The sequence below is a fragment of the Musca domestica genome, unplaced genomic scaffold (genome assembly GCF_030504385.1).
Source record: "Musca domestica strain aabys unplaced genomic scaffold, Musca_domestica.polishedcontigs.V.1.1 8, whole genome shotgun sequence".
NCBI lineage: Eukaryota > Metazoa > Arthropoda > Insecta > Diptera > Muscidae > Musca > Musca domestica.
This window is the reverse complement of record NW_026712409.1, coordinates 16,037,741-16,060,132: the sequence shown is the minus strand read 5'-3', so window position 1 is coordinate 16,060,132 and position 22,392 is coordinate 16,037,741. Positions and strand designations below refer to the sequence as shown.

General features: G+C 37.3%; 2 protein-coding genes across 7 annotated transcripts in view; one reads left to right on the top strand and one right to left on the bottom strand.

Moving 5' to 3' along the window:
* Positions 1-18,709, top strand: part of LOC101890868 (myosin light chain kinase, smooth muscle) — a 137,330-nt gene extending 118,621 nt beyond the window's left edge. For 5 of the 6 annotated variants that reach the window (XM_020040070.2, XM_059130812.1, XM_059130809.1 and 2 more), the window contains 8 exons: positions 2,925-3,377; positions 9,999-10,273; positions 11,732-11,970; positions 12,034-12,316; positions 16,184-16,525; positions 16,587-16,869; positions 17,068-17,995; positions 18,061-18,709. In XM_020040070.2, coding sequence (XP_019895629.1) covers positions 2,925-3,377; positions 9,999-10,273; positions 11,732-11,970; positions 12,034-12,316; positions 16,184-16,525; positions 16,587-16,869; positions 17,068-17,995; positions 18,061-18,266 — 3,009 coding nt within the window. In that variant the 3' untranslated portion in view covers positions 18,267-18,709. The remainder of the gene's footprint in view (positions 1-2,924; positions 3,378-9,998; positions 10,274-11,731; positions 11,971-12,033; positions 12,317-16,183; positions 16,526-16,586; positions 16,870-17,067; positions 17,996-18,060) is intronic. The other variant, XM_059130810.1, reaches the window with a different exon arrangement.
* A 2,287-nt stretch (positions 18,710-20,996) lies between these two features.
* Positions 20,997-21,510, bottom strand: LOC101890353 (mitochondrial import receptor subunit TOM7 homolog). The gene is made up of 2 exons (XM_005177020.4): positions 21,310-21,510; positions 20,997-21,221 (listed from the first exon to the last, which is right to left on the bottom strand). The coding sequence occupies exons 1-2, from the start codon at positions 21,407-21,409 to the stop codon at positions 21,157-21,159; spliced, it is 165 nt and encodes a 54-aa protein (XP_005177077.1). The 5' UTR covers positions 21,410-21,510; the 3' UTR covers positions 20,997-21,156.
* Positions 21,511-22,392: the final 882 nt, after the last annotated feature.

Below are 22,392 nucleotides of genomic sequence, written 5' to 3'. Positions count from 1 at the left end.
TTCGTTTACTCCCCATATAACGGATTTCATTTAATTAGTAGTTTTCGGATTTTTTTTGAAAAATTTCAATTTCCTTCGAAACTTGGGGGGTATTAAAAGTTCGTCCCGGCCGAATTTAGCTTATTTTTTACTTGTTAAGTTCTCTTTTTATACCCTCCACCTTTTAAAGGAGGGTATATTAACTTTGTCATTCCGTTTGTAACATCCTTAAATATTCGTCTTAGACCCCATAAAGTATATATATTCATAATCAGCATAAAATTCTAAGTCGATTTAACGATGTCCGTCTGTCTGTCCGTCTGTCTGTCTGTCTGTCCGTCTGTCTGTCTGTTGAAATCACGATACAGCCCACATTATTTGACGTAGAGCTCCAAAATTTAGCAGAGCTATTTGCATTGTGTCTAGGATGGTTGCTATTGACAATGAGATATATCGGTCCACGTTCTGGTATAGTCCCCATATAACGGTACCTCCCGATATTCAGTATTTTGATGATTTATGCCACGTTTTTTCACGGATTTGTCTTAAAATTGGTATTTGTAGGTCATAGCAGGTCTCTGAGCGTGTGGCAAAACATTGCATGTATGGGTCCAAAATTTGGTATAGCCCCCATATAACGGTACCTCCAGATATTCGGTAATTTGATTATTTTTGCAACATTTTTTCACGGATTTGTCTGAAAATCGGTATTTGTTGGTCATAATGGGTTCCAGCTCCGGTGGCGAAACATTGCATGTATGGGTCCATGATTTGGTATAGCCCTCATATAACGGTACCTCCCGATATTCGGTATTTTGATGGTTTTTGCCACATTTTTTCACTGATTTGCCTAAAAATTGGTATTTGTGGGTCATAATGGGTCCTAGTTCGTGTGGCGAAACATTGTAAATATAGGTCCACGTTTTGGTATAGCCCCCATATAACGGGACCTCCCGATATTCGGTAATTTGATGATTTTTGCCACATTTTTTTTCACGAATTTGTCAGAAATTTGGTATTTGTTGGTCATAATTGGTTCCAGCTTCGGTGGCGAAACATTGCATGCATGGGTCCATTATTTGATATAGCCCCCATATAAAGGTACCTCCCGATATTCGGTATTTTGATGGTTTTTGCCACATTTTTTCACTGATTTGTCTAAAAATTGGTATTTGTGGGCCATAATGGGTCCTAGTTCGTGTGGCGAAACATTGTAATTATAGGTCAACGTTTTGGTGTAGCCCCCATATTACGGTACCTCCCCATAATCGGCATTTTAATGGTTTTTGCCACATTTCTTCTAATGTTTATTTTACCCTAAGGTGGAGGGTATTAAAAGTTTGGCCTGGCCGAACTTAATGTTTTTTTACTTGTTTAATATTCTTCGATTTCTTGAAATACTTCTCAAGTTGAGCTATTTTTATACCCTCCACCATACATAGTATGGAGGTAATGGTACATCCCGATGTTCGGAATTTTGATGATTTTAGCGACATTATTTACCGGAATTGTTTCAAATTTGATATTTGAAGTTCGTAATAGATACTACAGCCTATGACAGAAAATTGTCTGCGCAGGTTCACGTCTTCGTATAGCACTGTACTGTATTCGGTACTTTGTTGATTTTAGCGACATTATTCACCGGAATTCTTTCAAATTTGGTATTAGATATTCGTAGTGGATGCTACAGCCTATGACAGAAAATTGTCTGTGCAGGTCCCCGTTTTGGTATAACCCTATATAATGGTACCTCCCTATATTCGATATTTTGATGATTTTAACTACATTATTCACCATTTTTTTTTTGTTTTCAAGTATCGCATTTGAATGATGTAATGGCTTATGACAAAAGGTCCATGTCCAAGGTTGCCTGTGCAGGTCCACGTAGTCGTATAGAACCTGATATAACGGCTACATTCGGTGTTTTTGAGATTTTAACAGAATTTTCAACGGATTTTATTTTTTTATTTATTTATTTATTTATTTTTTTTTTTTTGTAAATTGCCAAATTCTTTCCAAATAGTGGAGGGTTTTCAAAGTTCGGTCCAGCCGAACTTACATCTTTTTTACTTTTTTTTTTAAATTATTCTTTTGTGAAAATTTCATTGTCAAAAAATATATTTATTTATTCATTGTAAATAAAGAAATCATAGATGGAAACCAAGTTTTTTATGCTGTTGAAAATTGACATTATAAATTACAGAAAATGCTGAGATGGGTATACTCTTTTGAAAATACCTTTCCTTCTTAATTTTATCATGAAAACATATACAAATCTATTTATTTTTGGCAAAACATTAAAAATAAATTGACTAATCAATGTTCACAAGCGTTGATGCATCTTCTATGGTTCCTATCATGGCAGAAGAATACAGGTAGATGCATCAACGCTTGGAAGCATTGATATGTTAAAAAAAATTTAATGTTTTTTTTTTCAAATAGAAGTAGATTTTTATATGTTTTCTTATACTACGTCAGTCGGAGGCTATTATAATTCGCGTTTTTTAGCAATTTTTACAAATTTAAATAATTTTTCATTCAACATTTTCAATTCCAAAATTGGTTTGACAGTTTATTGTCCCAGCAGCTGTGTCGACGCGTCTACCTATATTCTTCTACCATGGTTCCTACTAAGAAAATTTTACGAGTAATAATTTGCAAACTCTCAGTAATTACCAAAATATCTCTCTTCACTCTCTCTCATTTAACGGACTCTTGTTCATCGTTCATCGAACAGTATTTTGTAATAATCTGTTTACATCATTGCAAATTACTTGGTTATCGTACACACCTATTGTGTATTTTTAAGTTTTTTTTTTCAATATTATCAGAGTTTGTTGTGAAAACTTTGCAAATACTTTCAATTGTTTTTTCTTATTTTGCAAATATATCCGCATTAATGCAATCAATATTTACACATTTTTTTATTTAATTTATCTCTGCAGTTGGAATCATCATCCGCCGATGGTCTACGCATTTTGAATATAAATAATGTTACCTTGGCCCACAGTGGTGAAGTTCAACTGGTCGTAACACATCCCGGCAAGCCGTATTCGAGTGAAAAAGCTTATACCACTTTAGCGGTGATACCCAACAGCAACAACAATAAAACACCCGCAACAACAACAACACCACCAACGAAAATACATATAAATAACAACGACACCATTGTTGATGCAAGGGAACAACAATTGTTTGATCTTGAACCCATCGATGATCAGCAACATCTTGAAGAGACTACAACGACGGATGCCGCTAAAGATCATCAACGTCAACTCCAACAGCCAGCTTGTATTTTAGAAGGTCCACAAGACTGTACGGCACTAATTGGTGGTTGTGTTCGTCTGTCTGTCATCTATGAAGGATTGCCTAAACCGCAAATTGTTTGGTATAAGGCGGTAAGTAGCTCACCCCGCCCACCCTTAACACCTCCTACTGCACAAAGTAAAATATTTTTTTTTACAATTTCTATTTTTGCATTACTGCTTTCCATTTTTTTTTATTTATTGTGAGGTAATAAGTTTGCAATTGTCTGTCTCCTTTGCTGTCTATCTACAGATCTATGTATGGTTAGGAGGAACATTTAATTTTATTGCTATTGCCATTTTTCCGCCACCTAATGACGTCAAAGAAAAGTGTAGAAGAAAAAAAAACACAACTCATTAATATGTATCTTTATTTTCTAATTAGCCACATGCCCAAGATACTGAACGGAGCGTAGTTGTTTCAACCATTTTTGGTTTTCCTTTTTTGCTTTATCGGTAGGGAACGGAACAAAAACAACAACAAACGGATAAGCAAAACATCTTGATCTCCATTCTTTGCCATTGTTATAGATTATATCTATAATAAAACAGAGTAGGGCAGGCCTACACTGCAACGCTGATGCTGGGAGATAATCTATGGCATCAGCTGTCTGCCTAACTTTTGAGTTTTTTTTTTTTTTTTTGTCTAACTAGATAATGGGTGTTATTGACAATAAAGGCACACATTCCTTTGAAGTACTGTGTCATAAATATGCCATTTTGTTTCAATTTCATTTTCTTTGTTTTGCGAAACACTTGAGGGTTTTTAAATTGTTTGAAATAATACCTCACGATTCGTGATGAAGGTTAACTTAAAATAGCAATTATTCAAATCTTAAAATGAAAAATAATTTTTAAACACAAAAATTTCCGACCTACGCATTGATATTTTTTTGTACGTTCTTCATATTGGGAGACTACACCAGCTATAGAAGTCCGGCTCAAGAACTTTTATCTTTAGAAGGAGTTCTAAGTATGGAGTCCTTCTAGATGTTATATACAGGGTGAGATAAAAACAAGTAAAATAACATTAAATTCGGCCGAACTTTTAATAATCTCCACCTTAGGGTAAAAAAAACATTAGAACCCATTGTGACCCACAAATACCCATTTTTAGACATATTGGTGGGAAAATGTGGCAAAAATAATCAAAATATCGAATATCGGGAGGTACCGCTACATGGGACTATACAAAAACGTGAACCTGTACATACAATATTTCGCCAACGGAGCTAGAACCCATTAGGACACGCAAATACCAATTTTTAGACAAATCCGCGGAGAAATGTAGAAAAATCACCAAAATACCGAATATCTGGAGCTACACAAAAACGTGGACCTATACATACAATGTTTCGCCACCGCAGCCAGAACCCATTTTTAGACAAATCCGTGAAAAATGTGACAAAAACCATCAAAAAACCAAAAATCGTGAGGTACCGTTCTAAGGGGGCTATACCAAAGCGTGGATCCATACATACAATACTTCGCCACACGAACTAGGACCCTTTATGACCTACAAATACCAATTTTCAGACAAATCCTTGAAAAAATGTGGAAAAAATCATCGAAATACCGAATATCGGGAGGTTCCCTTATATGGAGACTATACCATAACGTGGACCGATATATCTCATTTTCAATACCAACCATCCTAAACACAATAAAAATTGTTCTGCTAAGTTTTGACGCTCTACGTCAAATAATGTGGGCTGTATCGTGATTTCAACAGACCGACGGATAGACGGACATCGTTAAATCGACTTAGAATTTTATGCTGATTATGAATATATGTACTTTATGGGGAATACGACGAATATTTAGGGATGTTAAAAAAGGAAAGACAAATTAATGTAACCTCCTTTCAAAGGTGGAGGGTATAAAAAACTGCAACAAAGTCAAAGGCCATAATTTTTACTTTTTTTTAATTTTATTCAATGAAAGCAAAAAATATCGGAAATAGTATCAAATTTTAGAAAATGTTTAGATTCTCGGCGAGGTGCTTGCTTGAGGTGATCGACACTTCAATATTTTTGAGTACCAACCTTGCTTTCCAAAATACTCCAGACACTCCGGAGATTTTGGTGGCCATTGTGCGCTGGAACTGAAGCGAGGAACCTCATTTTGTAACCATTCTTGGGTGGCGCGCGCTGAGTCCTGTTGGAATGTCCAAGGTCTGCGGCAAAATTTTTACGTGCCCAAGGCTTTAATACACCCTCCAGAATATTTACGCAATAATATTCGGCATTTATTCTGATGCCACACTCGATTAATACGAGCAGAGAGCGACCATCGGCTGGACAACGAATGCTTTCTCATCGCAGAAGGAGAAAACCAAATTCAGCTGTTCGTCACTTTTAGCCAAGCGAAGCAACTTATTAGTTCTTTTGAGTCTATTTTCTTTCTGTTGCGGTGTAAGTTCTTGCACTTTATGGAATTTTAATGACTTTACCCCGAACTCATTTTTCAATATTTGCCGAATGGAATATTGCGATATGTTCAGCTCACGAGCCATTTTATCGGCCACTGGGACGCGGGTTTCGATCAAGTCGTTTTTTTTACTTTTCGAACCATTTCTGCTGATGTTGCTTTTTTCTTTCCAGAAAATTCTCACCAAACTGCATTTGAACGCATGTAAACAATATAATGAGCTGTCACTGGAATAATTTTAACAGCTGTCGGACGAGTTGCTTAGAATTGACAGCATTCAGAAGTTTGTTGCAGTTTTTTCATATCACCCTGAAAAATGGAAATTTTGACATACACCCGGAAATACATATGTATAATAAAAGTGACAGCACACACGTAAAACCCATATATTCTGATAGGAACTTCAATAAGCTTTTACTTGTCCCTTCTGAACAGCATTTAACCTAAAAGCATTTTAGGTTATGTACCTTTCCCTTCCGCTCTTTCCCCAGCATATCTAAGTGTTTTCCAACCGATCAATACCCCAAGAAACTACATGTAAACCCAAGTCCTATTTCATTGAAACCTTATCAATATTCAAAATGTGCATGTGGAATGTTTTGGGCACGGTTTTGTTTGGCACAAAGATGCAACTGCTGACAATTGCATGTTAATTTATAACGGTAGTCGGTATTTATCGGAAATGTACTTTGATCCCGATAATAAATTAGTTCGATTAATTTCATTTTAATTAATAAACAGTAGAAAGGCGGTAAATGGTTGTTAGAAGTCAATAGATTATTATTGTTCTGTTCCAGAACCGGCAAGACTTTACGGGTTTTGCATTTTTTTTCGATATCATAAAGGAAAAATCGGTTATCGTAATATTTTTTTTTTACATTATTACACGTTGTGGAACATTCTGGAACACGTTCAGAGCAAGGCAAGTGTCAACTTGGAGCTGTTGAATATTACGCCTCTATCATTATCGATTTCAATTAAAGTAGAATAAATGGTCTGTTCCTGAACTGCAAGAATGTAAATATTTTTACTACGATAATCAATTTTCCCTTTAGAATATCGAAACATTTGCAAAACTAATAAATTCTAGCAGGTTGTGGAACAGAGCAAACATTTTTTATTGACATGTCACAATTAATATGTCCTCTATTAACCTATCATTTGCCAAAACGTGCCTCATAGAAATAATGGTCTTAGACCCTAGGTCTCTTTGAACTAAATCCGTTTTATGACATTTGGAGTCGATCTAGCCGTGTCCGTCCGTCTGTCGGCAAACTGGTTCGCACGATAACTCTCGAAGGGAGTATCCGATTTGATCCAAATATGGAACATCATAATATTATTGTCAAACTTAGATCGAGTTTGGAGATGGGCAACATCCCATACAAAAGGTCGATATCTTCAAAGAAAATAATATACTGCACAGAAAAAGAAAGGATTATCCGATTTTGCTCCAACTTTACGAATCCTAATATTTGCATAAGTGCTAGGTCAGGAGCGAAAATGGAAAATATCGGTCCACTCTATCAAGTACCTCCCGCACAAAGGGTCAAAATTTTGAATAATTATTACTCTTATAAAATGTGATGTAAGTGTCCGAATTATATACATTACAATATTTTTATTAACTCAATGTCTGGCGTGAAGATAGAATATATCGGTCCAATCCTTCTGGTACCTCCTCCACAAAGGGTCAACTATTTTAATATTCATGAAGCTCATAAAACACGAAATTAACATCCGATTCTATTCATACTTGGCTCATCTGAACATTTTTATCAACACAAGATCTTTTAAAGATGTAAAGAGATCGGACCATCCCTTCTGGTACTTCCGCCACGAAGTTTTGAATAGCCAAAACGATTATAATATCCGAAAAACGCATCCGGTTCTCTTTATATTACATACATCACAATATTTTTATTAACCCAAGGTCTGGTGTGAAAATGGTATATATCGGTCCACTCCTTCTGGTACCTCCCCCACAGAGTGTCAAAATTTTGAGTATCCATGAAGCTCATAAAACACGAAAATAACATCCGATACCTTTCAGACTTGTTACATCTCAATATTTCCATCAACACCAGATGTGTCATAAAGAGGGCACATATCGGACCATTTCTTCTGGTACCTCCCCCACATAGGGTTCAAGATTTTTGAAAAACAAAACGCTCAAAGAAAGCGAAATAAGTATCCAATTCTCTTAAAATTTCACACATCTAAATATTTTTGCTAATACAATATCTGTTGCCAAGATGATCTGCCAACCCCTTCTGGAAGCTCACCCAGCTCATCTGTCATAACTTGCGAAACAAGTCGACGATTCTTTACAACTTGCTATATCTAAATATTTCTCTTAACCAGAAATCTGATATGAATATGTACCTTATCGAAATTTATGATATCGCATAAGATTGGATATGAATGTTCGATATCCTTCAAATTTTGCCCATACCAATATTTTAATCTGTATTAGTTGAAGCTTGAAAGTCGATCTAGCCCTGTCCGTCCGTCCGCCCGTCTGTTGTAATCACGCTACAGTCAAAACGAATAAACTTTTGCACAGATCTGTCTTTTGTCTGCAGGCAGGTCAAGTTCGTGGGCTATATCGGTTCACGATATCGTATAGCCCCCATATAATGGTACCCCCTCCCCCAATTTTCGGTATTTTGGCGATTTTAACTACATTTTATGACGGAATTGTCTGAAATTCTACACAGGGTGTTGTTTGTGAGTATTTTACCCCCAGACATAGATTAGTCTATATAGGTCCACCATTTCGTATATCCCCCCCATGTATCTACACCTTCCGATATTCGGTATTTTTAGGATTTTAACAGAATTTTTAATGGATTTTATTTATTTTTTTTTTTAAATTTTCTAATTCGTTCAAAATGGTGGAGGGTATTTAAAGTTCGGCCCGGCCGAACTTACTGCTTTTTTACTTGTTCAAATCTCTTTTTCTTTATTTTAAATCTCTCTCTCTTTAATATCTTAAGCATATGAAGTCCATCTTCCTACTACATACACTTCAAACTTCATTCTCAAGTTGAAGGACCAACTGTTTTGGTTTTAGCAAAGACTGCAACCAATGCATCCATCCGGCGAACAAGTGCATCATGAAAATAAGTCAAATTATTTAAAATTTGCAAAACACCCCCATCCCGCAAAGGGAAGGTGGAAAACCTACTCAAAGCTTCATTTCTTTTTTTGTTGGTAGTAATTAAAATTTCTCTCTCTCTCCCTCTCTCTTAATATGTCAAATTGGTATGCACACACAACTCATTTTGCTATTAAAACATTCATTTCCGCATCGAAGGACCAATATTATCTTTTAATAATTGAAAATGCCCCGTAAGATCCATTTATGTATATTCCTCTTATGTGGAGCCAGCCCAGTATTATTTTAACCTTTATCTCCACCTCGAAGGACCAATAATTTCAATTTAAGCAAAGATTCCCACCATTGTAAAACAAATGGGGAGTGGTTGCCACATGACAGCAGAAATGGCCGCCATCACAACAAAACCTAAATCAATCCAAATATTCCGAGATTATACATTTCGTGATATAATTCCGAATGGCACACCTCCAAGGGATTATGGATTTTCCTAAAAGAAATAGCCGATCAATTTAAATGCATTTTCAAAATATAGGTCTGTGAAACCGTTCAGAAAGCAATTAATATTCAGCAAATCGCCTGGACTAGAATGCATGCTAGCCAAGCGTTTTAGCGTTAAATTGTGTCTCTTGTTGTTGTTGTTGTTGTTGTTTTTGCAATCTGTCAACAATAAACAGCAAGCAATTATAGTAAACGTTTTTTTTTTTTTTTTTGGTGTCCTATAATGTATGCGTACAGCTAGATGATTGTTCAAACAAACGGAGAGACAGACACACCACGTAGCCATAGGCCTCACTAAGACTGTCGGAGTGTCTCCACCTCGCACCCTCTCACACATCTTTCGGATAACACATATATTTCATTATTATTCACATAGTCAGAGTAACCATTGGATCTGAACATCGTGTCACGATCAGAGGTTGCGGTAAGGCAACGTAATAGCATTTGACGATGTTGTTGCTGTTGTTGTTGGTGCTAACCGCAAAACAATAACGACATACATTTTTTACAGAAACAAAAAAAAAAAAACAAACACAATGTATTTTTTATTATGGCAAACTAATAATAACAGAAAATAGAAAACACAAAATCTGCTAAACCATAACTTATAAATTATTAACCTAATTTATCTATTTTGGTTGTGTTTTTTGCATTTATTTTAGAGTCGCCGCATTGTGGAAACATCAAATACAATTATCAATACATCTTCCCGCAAGTCGGTATTACAGATCTCCGACATCGATACCGATGACAGTGGCAAATATTCGGTAGAAGTAATGAATGAATTTGGCGCCGACATAGCATCGGCCTCCGTGGCCGTTGAGGGACCACCAGAGCCACCAAGTGGCAAACCAAGCATTTCACAAGGACCCGATCGTGTGGCCATAGCATGGTGTGGTCCGCCATATGATGGTGGCTGTATGATAACAGGATTTATGTGAGTATGAAATGAAAAAAAGAATCAAAAATGTTGCAGACATACATAGGGTGAGATGAAAAAGCTGTAGCGAAATTCAGACTGCTGTCATTTCTAAGCCACACGTCCGACAGCAGTTAAAATTATTTCAGTGATAGCTCATTATATTGTTTACAAGCATACAAAAGCATTTTGGTGAGAATTTTCCAGAACAAAAGTTATTCGTGACGGAATTCAAGCGTGATAGTGTGATTTCTTAAAATTTGGCTGGAAAACCCCAAGTGGCTATCGTTAGAGCAGTCCAGCGTTTAAATGTGAATACACATTTTGTGTCTCGTACCATCGCTCGTTACCGTGATACTGGTAGCGTAGCCCGACGTCAAGGAAGTGGATGGAAGAAAACAGCAATATCAGCAGAAATGGTTCGAAAAGTAAAGAAGCCACTTGATCGAAACCCCGCGTCGCAGTGGCCGTCAAATGGCTCATGAGCTGAACATATCGCAATATTCCATTCGGCAAATATTGAAAAATGAGTTCGGGGTAAAGCCATTGAAATTCCAAAAAAGTGCAAGAACTTACACCGCAACAGGAAGAAAATAGGCTCAAAAGAGCTAAAGAGTTACTTCGCTAGGCCGAAAGTGGTGAACTGCCGAATTTGGTTTTCTCCGATGAGAAAACATTCGTTGTCCAGCAGTTTGTAAACAATCAAAACGATCGTGTTTACTTGTCAAAGAGGTCAGCTGAAAATGTGCACCTTCGGTTGGCCACCAGAACTCAAGCGCCAGCCATGATGATGGTGTGTGGTGATGACCGCCATAACAGCCGATAATTGCTCTCCGCTCGTATTAATCGACCATGGCATCAGAATAAATGCCGAATATTATCGCGAAAATATTCTGAAGGGTGTATTAAAGCCTTGGGCACGCAAACATTTTGGCCGCAAACCTTGGACATTCCAACAGGACTTAGCATCATCGCAGTCAACGCGCGCCACCCAAGAAAGGTTACAAAATGAGGTTCCTCGCTTAATTTCCAGCGCACAATGGCCACCAAATCTCTCCGGATACCAATACGTTGGACTATTGTGTCTGGATTGTTTTGGAAAGCAAGGTTGACGCTAAAAAATACCAAAGTGTTGATCACCTCAAGCAAGCGCTTCGACGGGAATGGTCCAAAATACTGCAGAGCAACATTCGGGCAGCGTGTGATGGTTTCATTGGCCGTTTGAAGGCCATATGGACGTGCCAAAGGTGACCAATTCGAACAAATCTAAACTTATTCTTAAATTTGATGCTATTTCCGACATTTTTTGCTTTCATTCAATAAAATTAAAAAAAAAATGTAAAATTTATGGGGTCTAATTTTTTTTTATCTCACCCTGTATTAAGTGGCGCCCAATGGTTTTTAATTTTTGTTTTTATTCCTCACACTCTTAAATGTATTTGGTAAGAAATATTAAATCATTTTTCTTTTGTATAGCATTGAACGCCAACAATTGGACCCCAATGCCTCCCCCCTAGAAGAACAACAAAACGAATCCGAGTGGTTGGAAATAGCCAGTGTTGTGGATTCTTTGGCCTACACCGTAAAGAATTTAAAACCTCTATTTACATATAGATTTCGGGTAAGGGCTGAAAACATACATGGACGCAGTGAGCCAGGCTTGCCCAGCGATCCAGTACACATTGCGGAAGAGACAGATGAAGACTCCACAGAAGGTAACCACAAACATTTATTTAAATAAACATTTTACTAATTTTGGCTTTTTCGTTTTCCTCCAGACTTCCAAAGGCCAATATCCATTAAATCTGGCGGTGATTTTAAGGATCGTTTCCAAATTCTCGAAGAATTGGGAAAGGGTCGTTTCGGTGTCGTCTACAAGGTCCAAGAAAAAGAAGATTCCAAACGTATTTTGGCTGCTAAAATGATTAAATGCATCAAATCGAAAGATCGCATTAAGGTCCAGGAAGAGATATCCATTATGAAATCATTGAAACATCCCAAATTGCTGCAATTGGCTGCCTCGTTTGAAAGTCCGCGGGAAATTGTAATGGTCATGGAATAGTAAGTATTTATGAAATGTTAGCTAAAGGATCCGTCGTCGATAAAACATGGCAGCGTTAAAGGTGAGAATACGTAAAACGTTTTTTACTAGCTTAAGTCATTGACTGACTTCTTAGTTCGATTTTGGCCCTTGGCCAACCAATGACTTAAGCCAGCCAAAAAAACGTTTTATGTATTCTCACCATAAGTAATCGGCTGGCTTCTTTGTAAAAGACCAATTTCGGCCCATAATTTATACTTCCAAGCCCTTCGCTCCTTGGTTCTTGTACAAAGAAGCCAGCCGAAGACTTAAGTCAGTCAAAAACGCGTTTTATGTATTCTCACCTTAAGTCTGTGGTTGGTGTTTTTACGACGAAGTGTGGTGAAGCAACGAGTTCTTTTTAATTTGTCCTTTGACTAATTGTCGGTTTTTAAATCAACCAAAAACTTTCTTGGATTAAAGGTCGTCGTCGGTAACTCAGGTCGATAAAGGCCTTTCTCTCTGATTGTTGTGTTTACGCCATCGGTAACACAGAGGGACTCTTATTGACCCTAAGATTCTTTGTTCTATAGTTGACGCGTGACATATAAAAACACGTGGCGCATTCATTCTGATTTAGCCTTAGGTTTGATGAGAATAAAATAAATTTGTTTTACGTACGTTGAATTTCCGACTAACCGTATATTTCTCGGAGCCAGAATGGACTCGTTTTGCGTTATTTAAGTCTACACGTCCTTTTTGCTTTGTCTCAAACCTCAAACAGAATGAACGCGCTACGCGTTATCAACAAGAACCACATAATGGCGTCTTTATGAACTTTACCGTTTGCTGTTGATCTATCGATGACACACGCCATGTAAAAATGCATAGCGCGTTCATTCTTTTAAGGTCTTAAGACTGCCGGAAATACAGGGTGAGATAAAAAAAACTGTCAAACGCCATAATTTTTGCATTTTTTTTAATTTTATTGAATGAAAGCAAAAATATCGGAAATAGCATCAAATTTTAGAATAAGTTAAGAATTTTTCGAATTGATCAACTTTGGTACGAATTATGGCCTTCAAAGGGCCAATGAAGCCGTCACACGCTGCTCAAATGTTGCTCTGCGGTATTTTGGCCCAATCCCGGCGAAGCGTTTACTTGAGGTGATCGACAATTTGATATTTTTAGTGCCAACCTTGCCTTCCAAAATACTCCAGACACATTGGTCCAACGGATTGGTATCCGGAGATTTTGGTGGCCATTGTGCGCTGGAAATGAAGTGAGGAACCTAATTTTGTAATCATTCTTGGGTGGCGCGTGCTGAGTGCAATGGTGCTTAGTCCTCTTGAAATGTCCAAGGTCTGCGGCCAAAATATTTGCGTGTCCAAGGCTTTGATACACCCTCCCGAATATTTTCGCGATAACATTCGGCATTTATTCTGATACCACGGTCGATTAATACAAGCGGAGAGCGACCATCGGGTGTTATGGCGGCCCTACACTATCATAATGGCCGGCTTGAGTTCTGATGGCCATGGTGCGCATTTTCAGCTGACCTCTTTGGCAAGTAAACACGATCATTTTGTTAATTTACAAACTGCTGGACCACGAATGTTTTCTCATCGGAGAAAATCAAATTCGGTAGTTCACCACTTTCGGCCAAGCGAAGCAACTCTTTAGCTCTTTTGAGTCTATTTTCTTTCTGTTGTGGTGTAAGTTCTTGCACTTTTTGGAATTTCAATGGCTTTACCCCGAGCTCATTTTTCAATATTTGCCGAAAAGAATATTGCGATATGTTCAGCTCACGAGCCATTTTTCTGCCACTGCGAGCGACACGGGTTTCGATCAAGTCGCTTCTTTACTTTTCGAACCATTTTTGCTGATGTTGCTGTTTTCTTCCGTCCACTTCCTTGACGTCGGGCTATGCTACAAGTATCACCGTAACGAGCGATGGCACGAGGCAAAAAAGATGTAATCACATTTAAATGCTGAAGTGTTCTAACGATAGCCACTTGTGGTTGTCCAGCCAAATATAAAGAAATCTCACTATCACGCTTAAAATCCATCACAAATAACTTCTTTCTGGAAAATTCTCACCAAAATTCTTTTGTACGCTTGTAAACAAAATAATGAGCTGTCACTGGAATAATTTTAACAGCTGTTGGACTAGTGGCTTAGAAATGACAGCAGTCTGAAGTTGGTCGCAGTTTTTTAATCTCATCCTGTATTTAATTATTTTGTTAAATTCCTTTCTTGAATGATTTAAACAAAGACTTGACGGCCTTGTTTCTTGTCCCAAAGAAAACTGCTCTGACGAACTTTCTACCCAGAATATAGAAAAAAAATAGTCGTAAGAATATCCACTTTTTATAACAAACGTTGGGCGCCAGCGGCGTTTTGTTTTCGCACCAAATTCGTGGTTTTGCCAGATTAACTTTAAAAAAATTATTCAAAATTTTTTCCAGAATCGAATTTGAATCTTTATTCTTAAATTCCTTATACGATATTCGTCTGTCATAGAGTTCCGCTGTTGGTCAGGGACTTAAAGATCCTGTTTCTAGTTCTAATTTAACGCTCATTATCACAATTTAATACATTTTGAGGTTTGAACACATTCGGGTAATCGTTGGGCGCCAATGACCCAGGCTGTCAGCATATAAGAATGCGTTGGCCGCAAACTACTAGATAACCTTGACCCAGTTGAATTTTAAGCTAGTGTTCACTATTTGAAACCCATTTTCCCTTGCAAGGATATAGAAAAACCTTGGGCGCCAACTACAGGATAACCTTGATTAAGTTATATTTTAAGTTAGTACCTGTTTTTTTGGAACTCATTGATCGTTGCCAAGGTATAAACAAGTTGGACGCCAATTATTGGATGATCTTCTTCTAACTTATGTTTTTATTCCTCCACCATACTATAGAGGGTATATTAACTTTGTCATTCCGTTTGTAACTCTCGAAATACTCATGTAAGACCCAACAAAGTATATATATTCTTGATCAGCGTAAAATTCTATGTCGATTTAGCGATGTCCGTCTGTCTGTCTGTCTGCCCGTATGTCTGTCTGTTTTAATCACACTATCTTTCGAACAAATCGAGGTAGAAGGCTAAAATTTTGCAGAAATGTTCAGGTTAGGTTAATAAATGAGCCCCCCCCCCCCCCTTTACAATAACTCCCGATATTCGGTATTTTGATGATTTTAGCGACATATTCACCAGAATTATTTTATTATTTGTATTTGATGGTATTTGAAGTTTGTAATAGATACTACAGCCTACAGTTGTCTATGCAGGTCCAGGTCCTCATATAGGCCCCAGATATCAGTACCTCTCTATATTCGATATTTTGACGATTTTAGATAGGACGATTTGAAGTTGGTAATGTGACAGAAAATTGTCTATGGAGGTCCAGGTCTTCGTATAGCTCCGATATAACGGTACCTCCCTATATGTCATATATATTTTGATGATTTTAGCTACATTATTCACCGTTTATTTCAAGTTTCGAATTTGACCCCAAAATAACGGCTATATTCGGTATTTGTAAGATTTTAAAAGAATTTTTAACAGATTTTATTTTTTGAAAATTGGGTGGAGGGTATTCAAAGGTTGGCCCGCCCGAACTTACTGCTTTTTAACTTGTTAAGTACTGATTGTTTGGAATTTGTTGATCCTTGTTGGGATATAAAAAAACGTTGGGCGCCAACTACTGGATGACCTCGTTCTAAATTTTATTTTAAAGTCATTACTAATGATCATTACCTTGATGCAGGTCAAAACTAATTGAGGCCCTTTCGTATGATGTAAAATAGTTGCCCTCCCGAATCGAAAATCTTCATTCGGAGATGTTCGAACCTTATTTCCAATCCTAATCATCTCTTTCTCTCGTTTTTTTTTTCAGCATTACTGGCGGCGAATTATTCGAACGGGTGGTTGCCGATGATTTTACCCTAACCGAACGTGATTGCATTCTGTTTGTGCGCCAGGTGTGTGAGGGTGTTGCCTACATGCACAGCCAATCCATTGTGCATTTAGATTTGAAACCGGAAAATATCATGTGTAAGACCCGAACATGTCATCAAATCAAAATCATTGATTTCGGTTTGGCCCAACGTCTGAATACTGGATCTCCGGTGAGGGTTCTTTTCGGTACACCTGAGTTTATATCTCCCGAAATTATTAGCTATGAACCGATTGGTTTTCAATCCGACATGTGGAGTGTGGGTGTGATATGTTATGTGCTGTATGTTTGATTTAGAAATATTTTCGGAATATATTTTTTAATGAGCTTCCCTTGATTTCAGTTTATCCGGTTTATCGCCCTTTATGGGTGACACCGATGTGGAAACCTTTTCCAACATCACCCGGGCCGAATACGATTTCGATGATGAGGCCTTTGATTGTGTCTCCCAACTGGCCAAGGATTTCATTTCGAATTTGTTGATCCATCGCAAAGAAGATCGCTGGACAGCGGAACAATGCCTAGAATCGCCCTGGCTGAAACAGGGTCATTACGATGAAAATCTGGGCAACAAGAAAATCTGCACAGACAAACTTAAGAAGTTCATAATACGCCGCAAATGGCAAGTAAGTATCGACACGTTTTCGAATAACACCTAACACCGGCATGAATCAGTTGTTGAATACCCAGCTTTTGTGGGTTAGTCATTTAACATTTGTTTTGCTATCTGTTTTATTGTTTTTGTTTGCTTATGTTTTTGGTTTGTTTGCTTTTTTTTTTTTTTTTTTTTGGTTGACTAATTTTTTTTGTTCGAAATGGCTTAGAAAACTGGCAATGCTATCAGAGCTTTAGGTCGCATGGCTACCTTATCGGCTTCTAGACGCAATTCAGCTGTGTCAACCACAACCAGCAGTGCAGCTGGTGGTGGTGCTGGTGGTAGTATACCCAACAGTCCACGACCTTCCATTTCGGGTATGTCGTCCTCCATGTTCAATGCCAATGCCCCGGCAGTGCCCATGGGTTCTCTGCATGAAGAAGATGATGATTTCAGCATTGAATTGCCCGCAGTTGTCCATCAGGATATACCGCGACGCAGTCCAAAAGTAGTGACGAAATCTCAGTGCAGTGAGCGCAGCGATTCGGGCTACAGTGAATGTTCGAATTGTAGTGCCTCAGGTTCGTTGCAGTGTCAATGTGCCAACAAGGACAGTGTTGATCATGCCACAGCCAGTGATTTATTACAAGATCTCTCCATATCAGTACCCCATGATTTGTTGAAACTGAAACTTGAAGAAATAGCCCATCAGGCCGACCACAATATTGAGGAGGTAAAACTGGAGCTGGTGGTACCGACCACGGAAAAACTACCCCAGCTGGATGCCAATCAAAATGAATTGAAATCCCTGGAAATGCCCGACAAAGAACCCCCACACACCATAACCGTCATTGAAGATGTTGAAGTACTTAACTCCTCTCCTGGGGGACCCATTATAATGCGTTCCGATTTCACCAATACCATACAAATGCGTAAGAAATCCCTAGAGAATAGTTTACTTAAGGAGAAGCCCAAACCCACCAGTAAATCACCGCTCTACGAGAAATCCGGTAAGGTCAATATGTTGAGGAACAAATTCTCTTGCATGGAACAACAAGTGAGTAGTGGCCAGCAAAGTGCAGCTGTTAAGAGTAAGGATTGCATGGATGTTTTAAAGCTTAAACGCAAAGTTATAAACGAGGCTTGTCTTAAACAAAGTAATTGTTCATTAAAAAACATAAATCAAATAATTGAAATTAATTTTAATTTGTATTCTCCACAGCAATCTCAGCCAGCCATCCAACATCCTCAGCCTCCTCAACACACTCAACTTCATTGCCCAGCTCACCGATACCACAACGCAAGACGTACCCGTTTACTACGTTCCGGCTAAGCGAACGTGTACGCGAGGTAACCGACCGCTTGGCCCAACAACAAACTGTCTGCACCGAGGCTAGACGAACACAAATCTTAAATCGAAATAAATAATCAAAAGAAAAAAAAAAGAAGTTAAAAATAATAACACCCTGAAAGTATCGATATAATAATGTATTTCTTTTTCTACCAGTTTTTAATCATTTTTATTTTGTTGTGTTTTAATTTTTAATCATTTTTTTTATATAAATATAAAACCATACATTTGTAGTTTAAAATTAAGAAGAAGAAGAAAAAAGAAAAAACAAACATTACAAAAATTAATTTAATAAGTATTTTTGTTGCAAATTGGCTTTGTTCGTTATAATTTTAGTTGTATGTTTCTTTTTTTTAATTTTATTTTAATATTTTATTATTATTAAATTTAAAAAATTATGTCTTGTTACACACGCCCCCAAAACTTTATCCCCCCCATCCATGCCCATTAAAAATGTGAATGAAAAACAATAAAAACTCGAATATAATTTAAAAAACAAAACTTATATACTAAATCAAGACGTTGTAGTTGTTTTATTTTTACACCCTCCACCATAGTATAGAGAGTACATTAAGTTTGTCATTCCGTTTGTAACACCTCAAAATATACAGGGAGAGAAAAAAACTGCAACAAAGTCAAACGCTACAATTTTTACGTTTTTTTTTTAATGTTATTGAATGAAAGCAAAAAATGTCGAAAATAGCATCAAATTTTAGATTTGTTCGAATTGGTCACATTTGGCAGGAATTATGGCCTTCAAACGGTAAATGAAACCGTCACACGCTGCCCGAATGTTGCTCTGCGATATTTTGGCCCATTTCCGGCGAAGTGCTTGCTTGACGTGATCGACACTTTGGTATTTTTTAGTGCCAGCCTTGCTTTCCAAAATACTCCAGAAACAATGGTCCAACGGATTGGTATCCGGAGATTTTGGTGGCCATTGTGCACTAGAAATGAAGCGAGGAACCTCATTTTGTAACCATTCTTGGGTGGAGTGTGCTGAGTCCTGCTGGAATGTCCATCGTCAAAATTTTTGCGTGACCAAGGCTTTAATAAACCCCTCAGAATATTTTCGCCATAATATTCGGCATTTATTCTGATGCCATGACCGATTAATACGAGCGGAGAGCGACCATCGGCTGTTATGGCAGTCATCACCACACACCATCATCATGGCCGGCGCTTGAGTTCTGGTGGTCAACCGAAGGTGCACATTTTCAGCTGACCTCTTTGGCAAGTAAACGCGATCATTTTGTTTGTTTAAAAACTGCTGGATAATGAATGTTTTCTCATCGGAGAAAACCAAATTCGGCAGATCATCACTTTCGGCCAAGCGAAGCAACTATTTAGCTCTTTTGAGTCTATTTTCTTTCGGTTGTGATGCAAATTCTTGAACTTTTTGGAATTTCAATGGCTTTACTCCGAGCTCCTTTTTCAATATTTGTAAATTTTTCGGCTACTGCGACGCGGGTTTCGATCAAGTCGCTTCTTTACTTTTCGAACCATTTCTGCTGATGTTGCTGTTTTCTTCCGTCCACTTCCTTGACGTCGGGCTACGCTACCAGTATCACGGTAACGGGCAATGATACGAGACACAAAAGATTTATTCACATTTAAATGCTGGAGTGCTCTAACGTTAGCCACTTGTGGTTTTCAAGCCAAATATAAAGAAATCACATTATCACGCTTGAATTCCATCACGAATAACATTTTTTCTGGAAAAATCTCACTAAAATTCTTTTGTACGCTTGCAAACAATATAATGAGCTGTTACTGGACGGGTGGCTTAGAAATGACAGCAGTTGGTTGCAGTTTTTTCATTTCGCCCTGTATATACAGTTTGTCCGTCTGAGAGTAGGTTGATAAAATTTCAGTAAAATGCGTTTTTGGTCTGCAGGACTTTTTGTATTGGAAATGGGATATATAGGCCCCATATAACGGTACCTCCCTATATTCGGTATTTTGCTGATTTCGGCAACATTATTCTCCGGAATTGCTTCAAATTTCGTATTTGAAGTTCCTAATGGGTACTACAGTCTATGAATAATTGTTTATGCAGGTCTAGGTCTTCGTATAGCCCCCATATATCGGTACCTCCCTATATTTTGCATTTTGCTAATTTCAGCCACTTTATTCACCGGAATCGTTTCAAATTCCGTATTTGAAGTTCTTAATAGGTACTATTGTCTGTGACGATAAAATTTCTATACAGGTCCAGGTCTCCGCATAGCCTCGATATATCGGTACCTCCCGATATTGGGTATTTTGACGATTTTAGCGACATGTGCAGGTCCAGGTCTTTGCATAGCCCCTTTATATCGGTACCTCCATATATTTGGAATTTTGCTGATATCAGCGACATTACTCACCGATATTTTGCATTTAAAGTTCCCAATGGGTAATGGGTAAATAAATTTGAAAATGTACAAATTTGTTCCGAATGGTGGAGGGCCGATCTTACTGCTATTGTACTTATTTCTATGTAAAGAATTATAGATTTTTGTCTTCTATTATTACCTTTCGAAATGTCAATAAAATTTACGTTGCTTGTAACAAAAATCCTTCCAGAATTTCAGTTCTTTGTCCTTTGCAGTTCTTAGATTCCTTTTCGGAATATCAGTTCCAGTTAGTGTTGTCCTAGATCGATGTGTCATTCAAAGTATGTGCCTCAATGGTAGAGCCATTAAAACTACCTACATACAGTGGTTGGGAATTTGACTACCGTAGTACGGGCTCTTTATGTACAGTCCAACTCATAGTTCTCAGAAATTAACAAAAGTTTCCATCCAAATTAAAAAATTACAAACTTATTATTAACAATTGTTTTATTTATTTAAACCAAATGCTTGTTTTCACCAATGCAGGCGAACATTGATCATACCCGGTTAACGACCCCCCTATAAATTGTCTCCCTTGTGACCCACAAGGTTTTACAAACTATTACTATGGCATAAATGCTAATCTCGTTTATTGCCACAGCAAGCTCATCAGGGACAATGGTGGCATACCGGGTTCAGCTCCTTTTTTGAAACCTAAAATGAAGTTAAAAAAAGATTCCCCATTATCATCTTCCATTCATGACTACATAAAAGCAAGGCAAGAAGCCTTTCTCTTACTTACCCAAATACAATACCATGGGAACAAAGCCCCAATGGAAGGTTGTCTTGGCAATTTCATAGACAACTTCCAAACGTTCTTTAACTCCAGGAGACATGGCCATTTTTATAGTTTTTTAATAATTTAAAGATGTAAAATGTGTGTATTGACAATAGCACATGAACTTCCACAAGGGATTTAATGATCGGAAAATGTTTTTCTCAGGGCTCAGGAGGCCGATTTGTTTTTCGATTTTTGGCATTAGTAGGTCGACTTTTGCCTGTGGTAAAAATCATAAAGCCGATTTTTGGTAATCGATTTGCAAAATGGAGACAACACTTTTTTATACAAGGCAAAAAATATATAGGTAAAAAATATATTTGCATTTATTTTAAAGAAAAGATTTAATAATGGGAACCTGATAATGTGAACTTTATCCTTAACTTTTCCTAAGTAAGGGATTACGAAAGTGGACTATAAAGGAAATATATAAGAACGGGCCAAAATGTTTAATATATTTTTATTTATTTATATTTTTGAAGATAGTGCACCAACCAAAAATCTATTATCATGAATATATCGAATCGTATCTGTATTCTGATGGTGTTTCAAAACCACGAACCAATATCTCCACGCAGAGAGATTTCTCTCTCTCTCTCTCTCTCTCTGAGCAATTATTAAAATATAAAATATTCTGATTTGTTTCCCAAAACTGAATATATTTTTGATATCTTACAAGTAATTATTTCAGAATAAATGTGATTACCAAACTATTTTTCATTTCGAATATTGAAATATAGTACATAATAAAGGATTTTCATGCATTAGTATTTGACAGATCACGTGGGATTTCAGACATGGTGTCAAAGAGAAAGATGCTCAGTATGCTTTGACATTTCATCTTGAACAGACTTACTAACGAGCATGGCAGAAGAATACAGGTAGATGCATCAACGCTTGGAAACATTGATATGTCAAAAAAATTTAAATGTTTTTTCAAATATAAGTAGATTTTTTTATGTTTTATTATACTACGTCATTCGGAGGCTATTATAATTCGCGTTTTTCAACAATTTTTACAAATTTAAATAATTTTTCATTCAACAT

Bases quoted from the DNA above. Each gene is read 5' to 3' on its own strand.
- LOC101890353 (XM_005177020.4), bottom strand. From the start codon at position 21,409: ATGGCCATGTCTCCTGGAGTTAAAGAACGTTTGGAAGTTGTCTATGAA. The intron at 21,222-21,309 runs GTAAGTAAGAGA...ACTTCATTTTAG, and splicing joins TCCCATGGTATTGTATTTGG to GTTTCAAAAAAGGAGCTGAA.